General features: G+C 38.3%; 1 protein-coding gene across 1 annotated transcript in view; it reads right to left on the bottom strand.

The window, feature by feature from the left end:
* LOC111152319 (collagen type XIX alpha 1 chain) overlaps positions 1-21,405 on the bottom strand; it is a 306,943-nt gene that overhangs the window by 37,158 nt on the left and 248,380 nt on the right. The window contains exons 25-40 of the mRNA XM_022510811.1: positions 20,965-21,054; positions 19,977-20,021; positions 19,798-19,875; positions 18,178-18,213; positions 18,017-18,070; positions 17,653-17,706; positions 16,236-16,277; positions 12,242-12,346; positions 12,106-12,159; positions 11,793-11,846; positions 6,472-6,525; positions 5,014-5,067; positions 2,752-2,796; positions 977-1,027; positions 837-881; positions 370-396 (exon numbers count right to left, since the gene is read on the bottom strand). Coding sequence (XP_022366519.1) covers positions 370-396; positions 837-881; positions 977-1,027; positions 2,752-2,796; positions 5,014-5,067; positions 6,472-6,525; positions 11,793-11,846; positions 12,106-12,159; positions 12,242-12,346; positions 16,236-16,277; positions 17,653-17,706; positions 18,017-18,070; positions 18,178-18,213; positions 19,798-19,875; positions 19,977-20,021; positions 20,965-21,054 — 888 coding nt within the window. The remainder of the gene's footprint in view (positions 1-369; positions 397-836; positions 882-976; positions 1,028-2,751; positions 2,797-5,013; positions 5,068-6,471; positions 6,526-11,792; positions 11,847-12,105; positions 12,160-12,241; positions 12,347-16,235; positions 16,278-17,652; positions 17,707-18,016; positions 18,071-18,177; positions 18,214-19,797; positions 19,876-19,976; positions 20,022-20,964; positions 21,055-21,405) is intronic.

The raw sequence follows: 21,405 nt of genomic DNA on the forward strand, positions 1-21,405 counted from the left end.
TCTTCCACAATCTACTTTACACTGAGTTAACCATCAAAATCGTGCTATCAGAAGAAAGTGTTCTGTTCATCAGCAACTTCATGTAGGATAAATCTGAGGCTTTATAATCCTCATAATCGCCCTCCATCACAGGGCGATTCTGAAAATACACTAATAAGAGAGGCAAGGCCGATACTGGGCAGTGGCATCAAGACCAATGTATCTTAAAAATGAACACTGCTGGTATTGCATTGGTGGCTTGCCTCCTGCCTCCCATGTTAGTTAACTAATGAACGGCTAAGAAAATAGGCCATTTTGCCTAACGCTCTTCTTTCACACTTCAAGAAACACTTATTTTCTAAATGACACAAAGCACAGGAATATACATACCACTGGGCCAGGGTCTCCTTTTGGGCCCTATGAGAAAAACACGGAAAATCATTTTTAAAGCAACAAGGGAAGCAAAATTATAGAATCTAAAGCACTTTAATTCAATTTGCTTTAAGACACATACAACGTAGTTGCAAGCTTTATTTTGCCACAGTTTGGATTTAGAGAATAAGATGATGACGAGACATAACTTGATGGAACCCCAAGACAGCGACTGCTGGGGCGCTGACTCAGTTCTTATATTTACAATGCAGAAAGGGATACACCACCATGCAGAATGCTATTTTTCATGATTTTGGCTGGGCACACTTTCTCCATTTTATTATAATTTGCTGCCATTTATTTCCTACTGCAGAAGATCTTGGTTATAGTCATACCATGTACTTTTTCAGTGAACTTAGGAACACTTATTTATTTATTTAGGCTGTTCCGCTAAAGAATGCTTAGTGATAAAAAACTGTACTCACGGGGGGGCCAGGGGGGCCTGGAAAACTGGGAACATTCACACCTCCCTTCAAACGAAAAAAAGAAAAAAAGAAAAAGGTGAGAAACATTTACAGCAACTTATCACAGGAAAATAATTTCATATAATTACCAAAGCAAGTACCTGGATTTTATACAAACTGCTCATTCCATTTCCTTCATTGAATGGTACACCCTTTGGAAAGAGAGGAGATAGAGAATTATTCTTTTTTACATTAATAGTCTCTCTACCTATCCTTTTACCAAATGGTTTTCTCCTAGTTTATTTTAGAACGGGAGTTTGATACTACAAGTGAAATAAAACAATGTATCCGTTTTGGGCTTTTCTAAAGCAAATGTAGGGGGGAAAATGACCAGGAGTTTGAGCTACACCTGCAGCCCAGAGAGACTTTCAGGGGAGGTGTGATGAATGTTTTATGTTTGACAGATGAGACACTAATGCATTCAGAGGAAAATACTATTTGCTCATTAAAATTCAGTTTCTGAATCGCCGATTTATGCTAACTGTTTACAGCCCGCTGACCTGCAGGCTATAACACGGTGGTGCTGATGAAGATGTGAATAGGGAGCAATTTGGCCATTGAAAAGTAATTTTTTTCTACAGTCCCTAATGTCTAATACAGTAGACATTAGACATTCTATAGTCTAATGTCTACTGTATTTTAGTGTGCTGAGTCCTAAAGAGATGAATATTTTTGTCTGAGATTTCTAGACAGTGTGTCTCATAAAAAGACAATATGTAATCTATTTTGAAGAGTGAATATTTCGAAGAATTCAGGGGGAGGAGGAAGATATCTTAACCCAGTGTAAAACATAAGCCTTTTTGTGAACTCATGCTATATGTTGCTTGTTGTGTCCACTGGAGAGAGAGTGACTTTTGGGATTTGAGCCCCATATACTTTCTGTCCTGCTTTTCTGTCAAGGGAACAGGAAAGTATACAAAATGAAGAATAGGTTTAGGTTGGGAGAGGGGGGGTGGGGTTATGGACATTGGGGAGGGTATGTGCTACGGTGAGTGCTGTGAAGTGTGTAAACCTGGCGATTCACAGACCTGTACCCGTGGGGATAAAAATATATTATATGTTTATAAAAAATAAAATTAAAAAAAAAAAAGAACAGGTTTAGGAAGACAGAGTGCAAATCTGTTTATGTGTATGAAATGTGCGACTGCAGGCAGAATAATTATATATCTTTGCTGTCTTCAGAAAGTCACAGACTAATTCTGCCCTTTCTCAGGTGAATTTGGTTTCTTAAAGTATGCCTATGAGGTAGAATGGAAAATAGCATTCAGCCTAGATCAAAGCTCTGCTGTGATTTGAGCGTGGCCCCACATGAGGGCAGACTTGCTACAGAGAGCGGTACCTTTCCTCTCTGCCGCCGCCCTGACAAAGTGCACATCTGTCTCAATCGCAAGCATAAAAACATTGATAGCTCTTGTACATTTTATTCACTAGGTGCTATATAAATAGAATTTCTCCACCTCTCAGACATCATGGGTGGTAATGAACACATGTAGCCTAATATCACATTCTGTACCAACTCACATTGCCAGAAGGGAGCTCTTTTTAAAGCCCCTCTTTTCTGTGACTGGGGCTCACTGAGGTCACATGGCTTTCCCAGGGTCCCCCAGGCAGGACGTGGGGAGTTGGGGCACACACTCAGGTCTCCTGAGTCCAGAGGAAGGAGGCCTATAGTATGCAGATCTGAGTACTTCATATTGGGGCTGCGCTTAAGGGGGAAAACTCAGGTCTCCCCAAAGCTGGGTTGGCTACCATTCATAGGTATCCATAAAAATCAGACACCTTTTATCCTGGAAGCATCGAAAGGTTGTCTGATCTCTGAGTTATAGAAGTCTCAAGCTGACACATGAATTTAAGTTTTAAAACTGGAGAAACTCACCGGTGGTCCGGGTGGTCCAGGTCTCCCAGGGGGTCCCTCACTGCCCTGCATGGAATATAGAGACCAAAAATCAATGGTTTGCCCATTTTGACACAAAGTTTATGAACCAAATTGTGCTTGCTCAGAGAGCTGTACTCTGAAATCGATATGATTTTGTTTCAACCTTGCCAAGTCTTATTCAGCTGGGCTTTCCCTTTCACCTGGGAAAATACGTTCCTAGACTACAGGAAAGGTAAATGCCTTTTCCATACCCATTCAGATTCCCACTGGGAGAGCCCCGGGGATGAAGCTTAGTTTCCGATGGAGCCAGACAACCTGGCCGTTCCTGTTCTGGAGTTCAAGTGCAGTTGAGGAAACTCCGCTCATTTGGGGGTGTAGAGAGGCATTCCTGCAAGCAGTGGCAGGCTTGGGGACTGGGCTTTCTGGGTCATCCCCTCACTTTTAGCCTCCATTCCACCACCTTCTTCTTTTGGGACCCAGAGGCCATCCGTATAATTCGACTAAAGGAGAAAAATCACACCCTGTGTTGTGTCTGCAGGAGGAGGAAGTTTTTTCACTCCCTAAGGTTCTACTGGACTTGGTAACCAAGTCAGGTACACCCCGTTGAACAGCAGTGACTGGGGTACAACACTGTTTAAGGGAAATGTTCTGTACAGTTTAAACAGCCTCAGACATTCTGCTGGCAGAGAAGCAGCCTGAAAATGGAATTGTGAAAAATGAATTCAAGTTGAAACTTGAAAAATGGATTTCACTTTTATTTTTATAAAACATACAATGCTTATCGATCCATACTAAGCAAAGCTATTACAGTCCCTTTGGTGCCTTTAACCAGTGTTTCCTGGAACTGTGCTTTTCTTTTAGGATAATAGCCTCATAAAATCTATAAATTCCTTCATGTCAGGGCAATGGCAAGAAATGGTTAATTAAAAAAGAATCCAGACAGTAAGATTCCTACTTACAATGCCCCGAAATTTCAAGGAATTTAAGTCTGTTTCCATGAATTTGATGAGGGAATTCATTCTAATCTGCCCATATTCTTTTTCAATAACAAAAGAAAGTATCATAAAAACTGTTTCTATCTTTATCAATGAAAAGAAACTGTAAAGTTTTTATTGCAATGGATCTGCCTGAGAATGAGTGACAACAAGTATATTGTATCTTTTCCCAAACTGCTTTGATGGTGGCTATCTCTCTGAGACATGTCATATTCTGCTGACTGCTGGCAGTGTCTTTCAGAGAATTACGTCATAGCTCTCATGAACTATGAGAGGACAACAAACAAGGAAAAATATGTGCCTCTTGAAAAGACTCTTTTTTTCCTGGCATAATTAAAAGTCATATTTTCACTCTCGGTTGTGCCCCAAAGCTCATCTCAGTGTGGAATTCCCATTAACTTCAAAAGGCAAATCTCTGACTGAATAATTTCCATAAAGAACAGAGGAAAAAAGGCTGGTGGGATTGGGCAAGTGTCTTGGGAATACTATCAGAAAAAAATGTGCAGAGACTATCTAAAATAAGCACATGGCTCCTTTCAACTTTTTTTTTTTTTTTTTTTTCTTGGAATCCCTTTGCTTCTTGATGCCATTATGCCCCATTTTGGTCATTTCAGGGTAGACGCCACGTGAGATTCTTGATGCTTACTTCCCAAATCTGAATACCTAGTCTTATTCACTCTCTGGCTGTATGTGTCTGGGCTCACACTGTGGGGCTAATTTAGACCTAAATTGGGTAAACATATGAAGCCCTGGGATTGTCCTGCCTGAGATTCCTCTGTTGCTGGTCTTCTCTTCAGACCATAGCAACCCATTTGTCCAATCAACTGACTCCACAGGAAATAAGGGTCCTAATTCCTTAGTGGATTTCCCCTATGACCCTGAAAGGACAGAACTTCTAGACTTTCTCAGCAAGCTGTCTGGAGCCTTGGCACCTGTGGCTGGAACTCCCTGCTACAAACCATGGTACCCTCACCTCTTCAGGAAGCTACCTCCACTTCATGTTTCCACATAACTAGATGCCCAGGACCTTGAACCCAGTTTGGACTTTTGCTATATGACACCAGTGTTCTAGTCATCCTTTTTCCTAGGAACCTGTATTCAGACCAGATTTTGTACCTGTATCTTTCCAAGTCCATTACCAGAATAGCTATTCCCTGACGTTATTCCTACTTTCAGGCTTTGCCTAATTTTATGGATGTATTAAAGGTCTAACCTTGCCATCCCCCAAGCCCCAATTCAGAGAGTAAGTGAGGCGTTTTCCCTGTACCTTGTCACCCTTTGCTCCCGTGGGACCGGGATGTCCAGTTCTTCCCAACAAGCCCTGTAAAATACAAAACTAAGTGTGTTACAAAAAAACAACTAAATGGCCAAAGGCATTGGAAGTTGGTTGCTAAAACTGATATATTTTGAAGGTCATTTGATCCTAATTAAATCAGTCCTAAAAGCTTATATTTCTTCAGGCTGATACAGCAGCTGTATCCTGCTGATAAGCCCTTGCAAGGGTAAAATTTGTATTTGTGGTCGCTTTTTCACCTTGGCCAACCACATTTAATGACCTTAATTGGAAACTTTTGATACATTTAAGAATTTAGCCTTGCTGTTTAAATGGCAATTTACATAACATTATGCTTTCCTAAATGAGCTATAATTTTGGTAGTGATCAACATTCTAAATACTTCAAGATGCGGCAGAATTAACAATGTGCATATTAAGTTACGCGATATGCATTTTACCAATGGAAAATAAAATTTAATTTTAATTCTTCTTTGAGAATGGATTAGCTATAATTTCTATAATTTCTATGGTTCCTTTCACAACTCTTCTCTCCACTTTTAATTTTAATGTACAATTTAAAGCCAGGTTTGTTCTACATAACTGTGTTGAAAGCATAAATGATAAAATTTTAATTAGAGTGAATCTATACTTTAAAACACAAAGGAACACGATCACATGCCTACTTGTGAGGTAAAATATCATTTGCATAGGAACTCACAAGAATTGCTGGAGAAGATGAGATTTGCATAGGGTTGCTAGAGTTAGCAAATAAAAATATGATATTTGGAACAAACTTATGCTAAAACCATTTATTTATGTGAAATTCAAATCTAATTGCATGTCTTGTAATTTAACCCACCACCCTAGACTTGACAGCCCTACGTTAGTGACAGGTTGGATTTAACAGCTAAGAGAGGAAAAGAGATTGTTTCAGGAAAAGAGTATAAGCAAAGACACAAAGATCACAAAGTTATGTTTGAGGGACTGTGAAAAAAAGATGTGCTAATTAAAGTAGAGGGTATTTTAATGGATAAATAGGAATAAAAATAAATCGAAGATGATAATCCTTAGCCCACTTTTCCCCTTTAAAAAAATATATTCTTAGTTTATGGTACTTAAGAGTGTAAGGGTGTAACCATCTGAATATCTCTTCCAAAGGTTAATGCCAAAAAAGTGTAACTGAAACATAGAATGCTCCTTTACATCTAACTTCTACTCAAATAGACTGCTTTCTGGTCTGGTAGAATCCTGATGACAAGTCTCCATGACCCTGAGGAGCCTTAAAGTAATACTAAATGAAAACCTGAGATGTAAGATGCTACTTTTCTGGGCAAGAGCTGGAAAATCTACAGGTAGAGGCAGAGAACAAGAGGCAATGTGGCATTTAGTTCATCCAGCCTCATCCCAGCAGATACGAAGTGTGAGTGGAAGAGCTTTAGCAAATACTCACAGGGGGTCCAGTGGGGCCTGGGGCACCTGGAAGGCCTGGAATTCCTTGAAGGCCCTAGAAGAAACAGTTCCTATCATAAGGCTGTTACATGGTTAGAAACAAGGCATTTTAGTTGATCAACTATTTTGACTATTGAAATCCAACATCTATGTTGGCTGGAAAACATATATATGATATACAAATGCCCATTTTCAAAGAGTAAGGATGATGAGCTAAAATGCTATGACATAGAATCTGCAACAAACATAATTTAATGCATTTGTTGATTCAGAGAGCGTTTCTGAGCTCACAGAGCCACCCCGTCAACAAGAGCATCACTGAGAATCTGGCATTGCTAATGCACGGACATACACATTTCAAACTGGCAGAATGCCATCAAAGAAATACATGATTACACCAATGCTTCAGCTAGTGGGAAAATGGAATATGTTTTATGATACAATATCTAGTTTAGCTGAACGGTTCATTATAAGAAGAAATTTGGCTCATCAGTGAATTTAAATTTAGAATCCTTTAGTGGCTTAAGCATAAAAGTGAATGAATATCTCCTCCTCCTTTTTCTTGGATTTGTAGAATAATGCTAATTATACTGGATAGGGTTTAAGATACTGATATATTCATATATTCAAGGAAGAATTGGCAAGATTAACTGGTGTCTTGTGTAATTAATTTTGTTCTTTTACCAAGTGTGTCAACAACAGAATATTAGTTAAATAAGTTACATAAAAGAATATAAAATATTTTACAACTATTAAAATCATGTTTCAGCAAACTATTGGCTAACATAGAAAACTGATAGTTACAAAATGTTTAGAGTAATGTTTAAATTATTAGAAATTTACCAATGAACATAAAAGATGAGAATGATAGAGGTGCAAAGTATCAAATCTGGAAACTTTGATGTCAGATGTGTTTCAGAATTCTGAATTTTCTGATTTTTTATAAAAATAACACTGCTCACACTAGATATTACAGAACACTCCCAGTGGTGCCCGGGGCAGGAACCTCTAATAAACACACAAATATTTCTGTAGCAAAACATGATATTCTTATCATGTGGGATAAATAGATTGGCTCCATATGATTTCAGGTCAAATTCTGCTGCCAAAAAAATTTCCTGCAAATTTGGAAAAAATATCCAGGGTTTTCAGAGGCTTCTGAGCTGTGGCATTATAGATGAGGGGTGTGAATCATAATATTACTATTACCAATAGTCCTCCCTTAGCAGTACAAATAGGGATAACTTTTACCTTTTTAGTACTTTTGTGCATTTCCCAAATTTTCTGTAATAAACTCAGATGACTTCTATAATTAGAAATATTATACTTTTAAACACTCTTGCTATTTCAGATAACCATATGATGTGTCAAGGTCTAGCCTGAATGATTCCACTCTTTCAGGGTCTAATTTTCTTTACTGAGTAATGTTTTGTACTACCAAACCATTCATTGTTATAACAAAGTTCCTCGCCTTTTACTGTAATGAAATATGTATTTTTAGACACATTATAAATATTAGGTGGAGTGGCCATGGTAAAAATACTGCATGTTTATTTATGAGAATTATACAGGACCAAGGTTCTCTCGAATCAAGGTTCTTTGCATCAGTGTGATCAAAGACCAAGCTCTGCTGGACCTGTCCATCTCATGCCAAATGGAATCGTATGTTACTTCAGGTTTTCTCATGTGATATGATGTGAAGAAACACTGAAGAGAATCTCCTTGAACATGCTGAAATGCCTCATGAAATAAGAGCTTTGGGCAAAATCTTATGTATGCTTGTGTTAAAGAATGTGGACATGTTCTTTCTTTAGGATGATATAATCCTCACTAACAATGCTGTGTGTGTGCACATGTGTGTGTGTGTGTGCGTGCACATGTGTGTGTGTGTGCACATGTGCATGTATGCACACATGTGTGGCTGGCAAACACTGGAATGTTGCATTGTCTCTTTTTACTCCTTTACCCTTAACTTATTTATGGGTTTAAAAATTGAAAGGAAACAAATTTCCTTTGCAAATGGCACCTCTAAATGTCTGGAGATTATAAATGCCATACCACAAATTGCTTTATCTCAAAATACCCACATTTCCATAAAATTCTTTCTATATGTACATGTATAAGATATGGGTGTACATATGTATTCTTTTTTTTATTTTTTGCAACTTTTAGTTTCATTCCTGTATCAGTCTAGAGATGCTGAGTGAGTCTTTAGGTAGTTTAATTTATAAGCTTGGGACTCATTAACCTTTGATGACCACATTAAACTTTAAAATAAACCTTAGTCCATAAATAAAAAAAAATCATTCTCAGCAGTCTTTCTCTGAACAAGCTGAAATTTTGTAGTAAGGGTAAAACTTACTATGGATGCATAAAGGGCAATAAGATAATTTTAGAAGACAAGATGGTCATTAAAGAAGATAAATACATATTAAAGAGTAAGACAGTCAATTTAGCATATAGTGCCAAACTAAAATACGAAATAGAATTTATTGCATAGATATTCAAGGATCATTAGAGCTAAGTTCTTTCTCTGAACTGATATTTTGGTTTTGCAAGTCCTAGCTCAGTTGCTACCAAAGAATATTTATTCTTCCATTGCTATAATTTATGGTTGACGATATTTTTCATGGCCTATTTATCAATTATTACGCTGAAATATTGTAGGAACATCTTCCTTCCAAGCAAGAATTCACTCTGTGAGAGGTAAGTGTGCTCTATTAGTGTCTTATAAGTTGCTACTTTGATTTGTGAAACACCTGCAAAAAATGTAGAGGATAATGTCACTTTTCTCAGAGCAATGAGCAAATAGGCAGCTCCTCTAAGTTCCCAAACAGATTAAAATGAAGACATAATAATTAGAAGTCCTCAAAGAGATGGAGTGTCCCTCTGTATCTTTTCCACTAAGATTAGAACAGATATTTGAGATTTTGTACAACGAAATTAAAAATTAGTTATTAAAAATAGTATAGTTTACTGGCCAGTTGGAAACGTACATGTTCTCAAAGTTTCATTCACCTAAACAAGTCAATAAATTATAATTTTAGTTAGTATATGAGTCCAAGTAGATACTACTCATTGAGTCTACCCAAGTAGATGATATTCATCACTCTCTATCTGTCTGAATTACTATGCTTTCTTAGCCTTATTCATATAATTCATGTGATGTGAAGAAATAACTGAAAAGAATCTTTCTGAAATTGCTACATATAATAATTAATATAATAATAATTTCCCATATAATAAGAGTCTCATGCAAAATTTTGTGTGTGCTCTGTTAAAGAATCCAAAAAGTATACAGTAGTTTGCCTTTCCATGGTTTCAGTTACCCACGGTTGATTGCTGTTTAGAAACACATGAACCTCCCTCTGACTTATCTCCAGAAGGTCAATTGCAGCCTAACACCATGTCAAAAATGCCTACATCATTCCCCTTAACATCATATAGGCATTTTATCATTTCACATCATCACAAGAAGAAGGATGACTATAGTACAAAAAGACACTTAGAGAAGGAGGGAAACGACCACATTCACACAACTTTTATTATAGTATGTTGTTATAATTATATAATATATATACATATTTTTATTATATATATATTATATAAATAAATATATAATTATAATTATAATAATATATATATTATTCTGATTTACTATTCATTATTATTGTTAATTTCTTACTGTGCCTAATTTGTAAGTTAAACTTAATCATATGTATGTATGTATCAGAAAAAAAACACAGCATGTATAGGTTTTGGTACTCTCTGCAGTTTTGGGCATCCATGGGGGTCTTAAAACATATTCCCCACAGGTAACAGGGGTCTACTATACTTAAGAAAGAGCATACTAAAATAGTGGCATAATAATAATGATGCATTTCAGTTAACCAAGGGACAAAAGTATCCCGTAGAATCAATCAAAATTAACTTCTAATACATTCAACTTGGAGTCACTTGTAAAAAACCTGAATTCCCGTTATTTCCTGATCCTTTTGTTATTACCTTCTCAATTGCCTCTAACACCTACTCCTTGAATCTATGCAGTTAAAAGTTGTTAAACTATTAAAATCAGATATAGGGCTTGTACATTAGTGAAACTTCCTGTGGAGCATAAAGAAGCAAAAGCTCAATATTTCTTATTTTGAAAATAAAATGCCCTTACTGCTTTATTTATGAATGAAAATAAATGTTGTATTTCTTTTAATTTGGAAAAAAGCAAGCTAATTCTCACAGTTTTCTCGAATAGGATCAATATTAAAAACACTAACACATGGCGACAATTTGTAACATGAAATGTAACTGACTCAAAAAATAGACCTACTTTACACCTTTATGATTTTCAGTACTACCATCAAGGTTAATATATGCCAGATGGTTTACTTACTTTCATTAAGAATTATTAGCATCAAAACTGTTTAAACCAACAACAATTCATCATCCTTATTGGTTTTTCTAAGTGTTAAGGTAAATTATGCAGGAAAAGAATGATATCCTGAGCATCACCATGGCTTAGAGTCAGAAAATTATAACATCGTCTCCAAAGTACATTTGTCTTTGAACCTTAGTCTAGGGATGAGTAGCTGATCTAAACTAGTTGAATCAGATCCTTTTGATAGTTTTGTTTTTCTCCCAAGAGTATGAAAGTTGAGCAGAGACACAGACAAACCAAGGTCACTGAAGTTGAATCATGTTACAGCAGTATCCCAGGCAAGTTCTGCTGAGTTTTGGAGCTGTCCCTTGTCCTTAGGCAGGTTGTCCAACTGTCCTTCAGTTCCACTAACTACCTAGGGATTCCTTTCAGTACATCTGGCTTTTATCTCGATGAGTTGGAATTGCTGTCTGCTACATAAAAACAAAAACATAGTAACTGAGGGTCAACTCTGTGCTTTATTTTCCTTCTCTCAAAAATTGAACCACTGATAATAAACATCAATTATCATTATTTAAATTGTGTTGAAATTTGAATTTGAAAGAACCTACCTAAATCTTTGTTTTTATTTGATTTGGCATTAAACATGAGCTACAGGGGCGCAGGGGTGGCTCAGTGGGTTAAAGCCTCTGCCTTTGGCTCAGGTCATGATCCCAGGGTCCTGGGATCGAGCCCCGCATCGGGGCTCTCTGCTCAGCGGGGAGCCTGCTTCTTCCTCTCTCTCTGCCTGCCTTTCTGCCTACTTGTGATCTCTGTCTGTCCAATAAATAAATAAAATCTTAAAACAACAGCAACAACAAAAACCTGAGCTACAAACAAGTTGATGTTTTTCTTCTGCATCCTGCAAAGAGATTCAACAGCAGCACTACACTACCAGAGAAGAGTCTTACCTCATCACCTTTCTCTCCAGGTATCCCCGGGTAGCCCCGCTCTCCTTTGCTTCCCTAAAACGACAAGAAATTCAGCTAGTATACTGAATCCGTTTTGTCATCTTTTAGAACAACAAAAACATCTCTTCTTCGTACACTTGGGACAAGCAATTTGGACAGAATCAGGGCACAAAAACAATGACATTTGCAAATGGCTTTTTACACCCCTTTTCCAAAATATTTCTCATAAAAAAGTAGTCTGTTTTAAAATTGGTTTTTTTTTTTCCACATTGAATTGGAAGGAGCACAGGGAATGGAGGAGAAACTGCCTTACCTTTGGTCCCTCCCTGCCTGGGATTCCTGGAGGACCCCGTGGGCCTGTATCACCCTAGAGGATGGAGCAGTACAGAAATGAGAGAAGGCACTAGGTGCAAACTACATGGCCATCAACATCCAGCCCACCTCCTCACCTTCTGGGCTGTGGAATCGTACTTTCCAGGCTCACCAGCGCCAGTTTCTTCTCCTTTGTTGCTTTTCATCCCAGGAACACTGGCTTGGCAGTTGCCACAGAAGTTCTAATGAGCAGAGATAAGGTTACTGAGAGATTCATCACAGCAGTCTGTAAAAGTGAGGTCTGATCAGATCTGAATCTTTGTCAGAGACCGATCCTGCAATGGTTACATCACTACTTTCAGAAACTTAATTTATCCAATTTGCAAAGACGACTTTTTGTGAGGTAAAAATTACATATGAAGCTAGACAATTTTATCTGTTTATGATATTGGTGACCCTCTATTTTTTTTTTTTTTAAAGCACGTCGGGGTGCCTGGTTGGCTCAGTCTGTTGACCATGTGGCTCCTGATTTTGGCTCAGTCACGATCTCAGGGTCCTGGGATTGAGCCCCACTACAGTTCCTTGCTCAGTGGGGAGTCTGCTTGTTTCTGTCTCCCTCTCCCACCCCCTGCTCATGTGTGTACTCCCTTTCTCTCTCTCTCTCTAAAATAAATAAATAAATAAAAAATTTTAAATACAAAGCATATCCATGATGCCATGTAAGTGAGAAATTCCAAATATATAAAGAAAAGACACGTAAGTCAGGAAGACAAACTGTTTCAATTGTTTAGCAGCCTGTTTTAAAAGGGAGGCAGAACTCAAGTTCAGGATAACCAACAAGATTACAGACCTCATAGAACTAATAGTATAAACCATTAAAGAGGGAAGAAAGAAAGAAAGGAAGGAAGACAGAAAAGAAGAAAGAGGAAGGAGGGAAGAAGAGAAGGGAGCAAGGAAGGAAGGAAGGAAGGGAGGAAAAAAGGGAAAGAAAGAGAAAGAAAGAACTGTGAAGAAAGGATTTCTCCTTTTGAGAACAAAATTAGTTGCAGGACCCTGCACACAGTTTACCAACATTGTCAGTGGAAGCACTTATGTGAGAAATAATTATTTGAGTGATTTGGACTTGACTATATGTCAAATCCAAGCGCAGATAGGAAATCTAAGTGGAATTACCTTGCCATTGCCTTCTCTGTAACCTTTAGCTGATCTGGAAAGGCTTGAATTTAAGTGTCTGAGCTCACAAGATAAACTTCTTATCACATTGCTAGAGAAAAAGTGCTTGTGAAAAGCCCTAAAAAGGCTTATTTTTAAATTGTTAGAATAAGAATATGATCAGGAAAGCCACAGAATAGGGATCACTGGGTGGAAGAGATAGTTTAATTTTAACAGTTGACAGAGGGTAGGACAGTATCAGCCTCTCTTCTTCCATTCTTTTCACCAAAGGGAAGGATCTTGAAATGTAAAAAGGGAACAGAAACTTGCCATTAATGAGAAGCTGGCAAGAAAGCTCATGGCTAATGAAGCTCAGTATTTTTGCTCAGTGAATACCAGAATAAGTCTGATTTCCAAAAATACCCTCCTTGGAAGACTAATTCTGTATACTATTGAAAAGGTTCTGAGGCAATTTCTCTAAAAAACGCTGGATTACTAAAGAGCTCTCTTCATGGTGGTCCATTCTTAGAGCTGGTGTATATAAAAGGGAGCTAGCGTGTGCAACATCTCTCAGAACAAATTTTGCCATCAGGATCTTTTCACAGAGCTAATGTGTTGGTAGAGGAAGTAAAAGAAATATGTTTATAATTGTAGATCCATTACTTATAATATCTGAAAAACTATGAAGAGAGAGAGATGCCAGGAAGTTATGAGAACCAAGAAGTTTTCTATATTCCAAAAATCATGGAGAAGATTAATTATTTCTGCAGCAAATAAATGTGGCATATCAATACAGAGCAAAACCCTGGTATATCAACACTCAGCAATATTTTAGAGTGGATTATTCAATTGATTGTTTTAATAAAACATAAAAGAACAGTAAGCATTACGAGTCACTAAAATTTTCTCAGAGTCATTTCAAACAGACCCCATTTTCTTTGGGTTAGGGTTGCCAGAATGGCAAATCAAGGGAAATGATTTCATTGAAGGTCTTGAAAAAAGTCTTTAGATTTTCTTACAGAGAGAATAAAAATGCACCAATTATTAGCCAATGTACAGTCTCATTCAAAGAGGGACTGATACACAGATTAACCCACATGAGGTCTCTGAAGGAGTATCATTTGGACCTGGAATTATGTCAGTTCTTTACTACATTCTAACCAAAGATATTTTTGAAAACAGAAAGCAGATGACCAAGCTTGCTAAAGACTCTAGACAGAGATGGAGACTTAATGCATTGGGTAATAGGATCAGAATTTAAAATTACATTAGGTTGACCTAACAGATCCAATCTCCAATCTAAGTCCCTGTATTTGGACTATGCTTTGGGGAACTCCGAACTTTCCCCTTCTATGGAATGCAGTTTGATGGGACTTTCAGTTGAGGTGTCTTGCCTCAGCTGTCCTGGGACCCAGAACCTCATTAAAGGGATGCTGCCCTAGTGGAACTATTAATTATGGCCACTTTTGAGGCCTTTGGAGTCCTGGTTCTTATCAGAGCCCAATTTGGTCTTTTTGTCTATTATGTAAACCACCCCTATATCCTCTGGGAATATTCATTTCTGCTGAAGTGTGCAAGTTTTGATCCTAACTATTCTGGAATAGTGAGCTTTAACTCTTAGAGTCCTGCCATTTCCAGCACTGCTGCTCTTGGGAAGAACCTCAGACAACGCATGAGGACCTGGGTTCCTGTGTTCCTGTTGTGCTCACTAGCTGTGTGACTCTGAGGAAGTTACTTAGCTGCTCAGAACTTCAGTTTCTACTGTATAAAATGGGGATACTACCACAGTCTAGATTTACAGGACTTCTGCGAAGATTAAGTAAGATGGTGTAAGTAAAGCAGGGTGTTGTCTGCCATGGAACTGTAACTCAACGCATATAAGATCTTCCTAAAATTCCCACAAATATTCTCTTTTGACTTATAAGAAAATGTTGACTTTTGAAGGTCTTAGAAACCTCCTGTAATTTATTTTTATATTGATATTCATACTTACATTTATATTTATATATATGTTCTCAAATTTTTAATCATCTAGCAAGTACTTATACCAGAATTCTTGAATCTTTGGATTTAAGTCAGCAAATATTCCTGCCTGCCTACTATTATGTAAGTCATTGTACAAACCACTGGGCTAAATGCTAGGAACATAAAACAAATCACTTTTATACACAAAAAGTGCAAGTGTGTGTATGTGCGTGTATGCACTCATATACACTGTCCATTCACATATAGACAAGACACATAAGGTTTGAGTATAATGTGAATTGACAGCTTTTCACCTGGGTCCACTCAGTCTTAGCATGCCATGAAAAAATATTACAAATACATAACTTTACAGTATCGCGTTATCATTCTCCCACATCTGCTTTACAAATAAAACACAGGGCAGTATTAGAGACAAAAATGGTAGCCAGATTTATTCCTTATGAGATGAATAATAGATAGAGATAGTTTTTATTTAACAGAGTAACAGGTGTTAGGGCAGTTGTTGGCTTTGGAACTTTATAACTCACTTTGTAAAATCCCATGACATCAAAGTTCGGCCCTGCAAGCTATCGCCCTATTGAGCTGTACTGGTTTTCATCCTGGGACTGGCGAGGGTAGGTCCAAGTGAGAAGGATTAGGTTTTGCAGTAGAGAGCCAGGACTTAAACACCCATGAGGTGAAAGCTGTCCCTCAAGGGGACACTTAAGGGTGTTGATGACACTGCTCCTTCGTGTAGCTCATCTCAGAACTACTACCTTCACCCACCACCCCTTACACCCAAACTGACTAGGAGGTAGAGAAGAAGAGTTGGAGGGATTAGTACAAGTGACTCAAGGGATATAAAAATGTGTTCCTTTTGCTATCTTAAAGATGTTCTGCCTTTTAAAAAATTGAATTGCTCAGGCCAAGCAATTAACTCAATTTCTGGTAAAGATTTCCTTTCTGATTTTTCCTAAAAATTAACAGGCCATTTCTTATACAGCAACAGATTACCTTGAGCAAGACACCGATGTCTCCCAAGAGAGGAAGTGCAATCTGTGTTTAAGGAGAAAAAATCCAAATACATGTATTTATACACATAAATGCACATAATAGAATACAAACATACAATCTAATGTAGCTGTTTTTCCTCAGAGTGTCATGCTAGTTGAGATTTGTCATGAGGCTTCTAAGAGCCTCACTGTCAGAATGGCCGGCTTTATGTCCCAGACCACAAGATAGGCATATGACGTTGACAGGACTCCTAACTTTATTTGGGAAGTATTCACTATTCCTCTACAACGAACATGTAAAGACACCCATATTGTGGTTTGGAGTCTGTATCTCTGTTTTACGCTTTCATGACAGGGTAGCTTTTCTAACAACCCTCAAATATTTTTGGCTTTAAATAATACACGAAAGTGAATCATTTAATAAAAGGATGTCACCACCCTGCCAAGCAAATTATCAGGCCAAAGAAAAGTCTAGAATGAGTCTGCCTTAATGTTCTTTCTCACTGAAGTTCAAAAGGGCCAACAGGTGACTTCCGTGATTCGCGAGAGAGGCGCTGAGGGAACTCAGGCGGTGTTCGAGACTCATGTCTTAAAATGTCCTTTCGGAGAGATGCCGGAAACCCAGGTAACAATTTATAAGAATCCTAGATGATGCACACATATGATTCACTTGGCAGTGAAGTTAAACTCAGGCCAAAATATGCCTCTGCATGTAGCATATAAAGGCACATAAGGCCCAACCAGTGTGGGAGGGAGAAGGATTTGTGAGACTTAAGAACTGAGAGGCCAGATTTGGATTTTATCATACAAAACTCTTAATACAATGTCATGTACCATATGGCCTCTCAAATTATAACTGCCGATTCTGAGGCTATTTAAAGGGATTTCGCTATCGCTCAAAGCCAGGTTCATCCTGAAATAAAACTCTGGAACACATATTTAGTGCCTAAACCCATTTTTTAAGATCCCACTCAGGCCGGTTTTTATAATTTAATCATTTCAGCGTTTTAAAGCTACAGAATCAATGGATACGTATCATATTGTAGGTAACTTACCTGCAAACTTTCATTTAGAAAAGTGAAATTCATTTAGTCAGTAGCATTAGAAAGAACAGAAATTGTGCCTATATATTTTAACTCAGTATTCCATGGGATTGAGACATTATGTGCCATGGTTCAGCCTGGGGCAAAATTGTACAGCTGAATTATACCCTTAGGAAATAAGTATTCATCACACACACAAAAAAATGCTGATGCAGCTTGAAATTTTTTCCCCTCTACAAAATAATGGGGATAAACAAAATCACCAAGCAGTCACTGAGCATTCTAATTAGTTTGGACAGTAAAAGTTGCTTGGTAGGCTGTTTGGCTTCTGGGTGCATTAAAGATACATAAATCAGGCATAGTCTGTTGACTTACCGGGTCACCTGGGGGGCCTGGCAGACCTGGCTTTCCATCCCTTCCTGGAGCTCCCTGAAAACAGAATCATCATGTTCAAATCTTTTCACAGTGGCACAGGTGTGGATTAAAATGGAGTGGTGGGAGGGGCGCCTGGGTGGCTCAGTGGGTTAAAGCCTCTGCTTTCGGCTCGGGTCATGATCCCAGGGTCCTGGGATCAAGCCCCACATTGGGCTCTCTGCTCAGCAGAGAGCCTGCTTTCTCCTCTCTCTCTCTCTCTCTGCCTGCCTCTCTGCCTACTTGTGATCTCTGTCTGTTAAATAAATAAATAAAATCTTAAAAAAAAATGGGGTGGTGGGGAAGAGGAGGTAAAGACGGTCCTTACATCATTCCCTGGGGTCCCTGGAGTTCCTGGCAATCCAGGGAGACCTCGAGGACCCTGGAAGAGGGGGAAAACAGTTACTTCCAGGGACAGTTTTTTCAGTAATTTTCCCCAAGTAAGCAAGCTGGATTCGCGGTGCCAAATAACTTGGTTAAGCAGCTTACCTGGATACCTGGCTCTCCAGCTGGTCCTTGGGAGCCCTGAGTAGAATGAGACCCAATAGTCAGAATTCTTCTAAGAATGTCATAAATTATCCAAGTGGGATAAAGGGCTATGTATTGTAATTTACTTATGGAACAATAGGGCTTGGCAACCTTGCACCCCCTGAAAACTCTCTGTGAAGTCAGCCAAGACTTTTGGGTGACAGGTAAACATTTAAGCAGATGCCTGTTGCTGGAAACATCAGAAAGATTTTGCTCAGATGCCCAGGCTATCTCTCTCGGTACCATCATCTGTCCCTGTATCTTCACGACCACACCGTGCACCCAAATTCTATGTGTTCATAAACTGGCTGCTGACAGGGTGACTGGCTCAGGACTTGCTTTCCTTTCGGCTTTCTACCTCGAGTCACTTCCCCCTTTGAAGAAATTGCCAGAACCAGTGTTCTGATTCTGCCTACAGGAGTAGGCAGTAAGGTATCAATTATCGTTCTTTTCTACTTTAGCAAATTGGAGTTTGGGGCAAGCAACATGAGGCTGGGAAATGATCAGTGAATCTAACGCTGAGGGCTTCCTCCCTGCCACGTAAGCACAGACCATGGAAGGAGGAGCTGACAACCTCGGGAAGTACATGGCTGGGTTCTCAGCAGCTGACTTCAGCAACTGCTCATCCACATCTCCTGTCTTCTTTTTTAAAATAAAGATTCATATCACTGTTACTGTCAAAGCTACTTTTTGCACCTTTTTTTTAATTTATAATGTGCCCTTAGTTATTAATAAAGTTTAAAACTTTTTGCTTCAACCTCCTTCACTCCTTTAATCATTCCCTGATCTGTTCTGTTACTGTGTTCAATCGCCCATCTCCAGTGGTCTTTTACATTCTTGCCCCAGAGAATCAATCACACACAATGTAACCATTCACTATGCCTTCTTTGAGCTCTCAGGATAACTTTATTACAAGGCTGATTTCCCGAAGTAATGCAGCTAGAATTAGTGTTTATTTCCACCTTTCTTGTTCCAGAATCTTTATGTTTTTATCATAGTAAATAAAAAGTTCTCCTATTACTATTTAGTCAACAAGTGTGCATACAGAGCCCATTGTTACCAGGCACTGTCCTCGTAGCTAAAACACATTACAAAACTGCCCATGCTCTGTTTTCCCTCTTATAAATGACTTCTAGTCTCTCTTCCTGAAGATATTACTTAAAGATTTTTGACATCATCTCGTTTAGACATGCTCCATTCACTTATAATATCAACTTTCAATTTTATTCTCACTAAAAACAAATAGTAATATATAAAACCTAATCTTAGGCACTTGGATCCTCTTACAAACACTCATTTGTACTTTTTAATATATAGAACAGAGAAATAAAGGGTTAAATAACTGCTTCTAACTCCAAAGCCGTTGTGAGACCGACATCTGCGGTCAGAAAACAGTCAGCACTGCCCCTGTGCTCAGTGATGTAACCTCAATGCTTATCACTTGTCTTCCTCTGACTCGTGCTTATTTTAGTTTCCTCCTCTGACCATTTCATTCCTTTCTCCTGATTCAGGTTTGTCACTGGATTTTATTTGATTATCGGAATTGACATGATTTCAAAAACTTGATGGAATTTCACTTACTGTTCGGCCAGGAACCCCCACCCCCGGGGGGCCTCTGTCACCTGGGGAACCGTGGACGCCTGGCAGTCCTCGCTCACCCTGTACAACCAGAAGCTTCTGTTAGTGTGAGGCTCGGGGCACATGAAATTCCAGGCTGGATTTTCTTATTAAGTCTTTGGAAATTATCTGTATTTTCATACCTTTGGCCCACGAGGACCAGGGGTTCCAGGATTTCCATCTAATCCCTAAAAGAATAAAAAAAAGGAGGTAAATACATTTCTTTTTTCTAAAAAGTTTAAAATCATCTTAGAAGTTATAACTCAAAAATGTTTCATTTTGCTTCATCCTTCTTGAATAAACGCTTTTCTGTAAAAGAATAAGAAACAGAGAATACATATTTCGCTAGGTTATAGATTTTGTATAGTTACTTTAAAATATAAGATACTATCATTTTTAGGGGAGGTGGGGGATGGGCGAAATAGGTGAAGAGGATAAGAGTGTGCTTATCCTGATGAACACTGAATGATATATGGAATGGTTGAACCACTATATTGTATACTTGAAACTAATATAACACTGCAGGTACTGGAATTAAAATGAAACCTTAATAATAAAAAAGATATTTTAATCTTTAAAATGAGGCATCTGAGAATGAGAACTATTTATTATCAACAATTCATATGAAAAGTCAAGGAGGATGAGAAAAAAGATTATGTGAAATGGCACATTGGTTACTTAGATTTCCCAGCTCTCCAGTTCTTCTATGGCCTGGAAATTGCTTGGGCCACAAGGACATTTTCTGCAAATGACCATGAATGGCTTTCCCTGCAAAGCCTCTGGAAAGAAAATTTCAGGCTGTTCTGTTTTAAAATAGTGTCCTAGGAAGCCTTATGATTTAAACTAGTGTATCTTACTAGCTCCTTGGATCCCTAAAGGATTCATGCAGAAGATTCAGGGGGGTCTATGAATCTTTCAAAACTTCATGTAAAATGGATATGTGCATTTTATTTTCAGAAGAAAGCCCTTCAGCTGCACCAAATTTTCAGAGGTTAGAACTCTGACCTAAAGAACAAGATGAATATTTCTTTTTCTGCAGTCTTCAACTTATTCCTTTACTTGTGATCTGAAACTGGAAACACCCAAGTGGTAATTAATGAACTTGCAAGGGAGAAAAGGGCTGGTACTTACTGGTTCCCCTGGCAGGCTTTTCCCTGGAGGACCAGCCTCACCTTTTGGACCTGGAAGCCCAGGAGGGCCTATAATTCCACCTGGATCTCCCTGAGGAAAACAAGGTAAGATTCTTCATTGCTCAGGTTTGTGGCGGGAGGTGTGGGGGCAGTAGTTTCCATTTCCAGTGCTTTGACTTGTCATCATGGCCAAACTTCATTTTCTCATTCATTCACTTGTTCAGCAATATGTACTGAGGGCCTCATTCATGCCAGGCACTGTTCTAGTCATCTTAAATGCATTTCTATTTTATGGCAAGTTATGTGACAATAAGCTTAGCAGTATCATGCCATATGCATGTATATAAACATATGCATAAAAAGGGCCTCTATTCAGAAGTTCTTTAGATGTCTTTATGTTTTCTTTAAGTTATTTCCAAATAAAGGTTCAACATTAATCTAC

This window comes from Enhydra lutris, unplaced genomic scaffold (genome assembly GCF_002288905.1).
Source record: "Enhydra lutris kenyoni isolate GAN:26980312 unplaced genomic scaffold, ASM228890v2 scaffoldscaffold28, whole genome shotgun sequence".
Classification (NCBI taxonomy): Eukaryota; Metazoa; Chordata; class Mammalia; order Carnivora; family Mustelidae; genus Enhydra; species Enhydra lutris.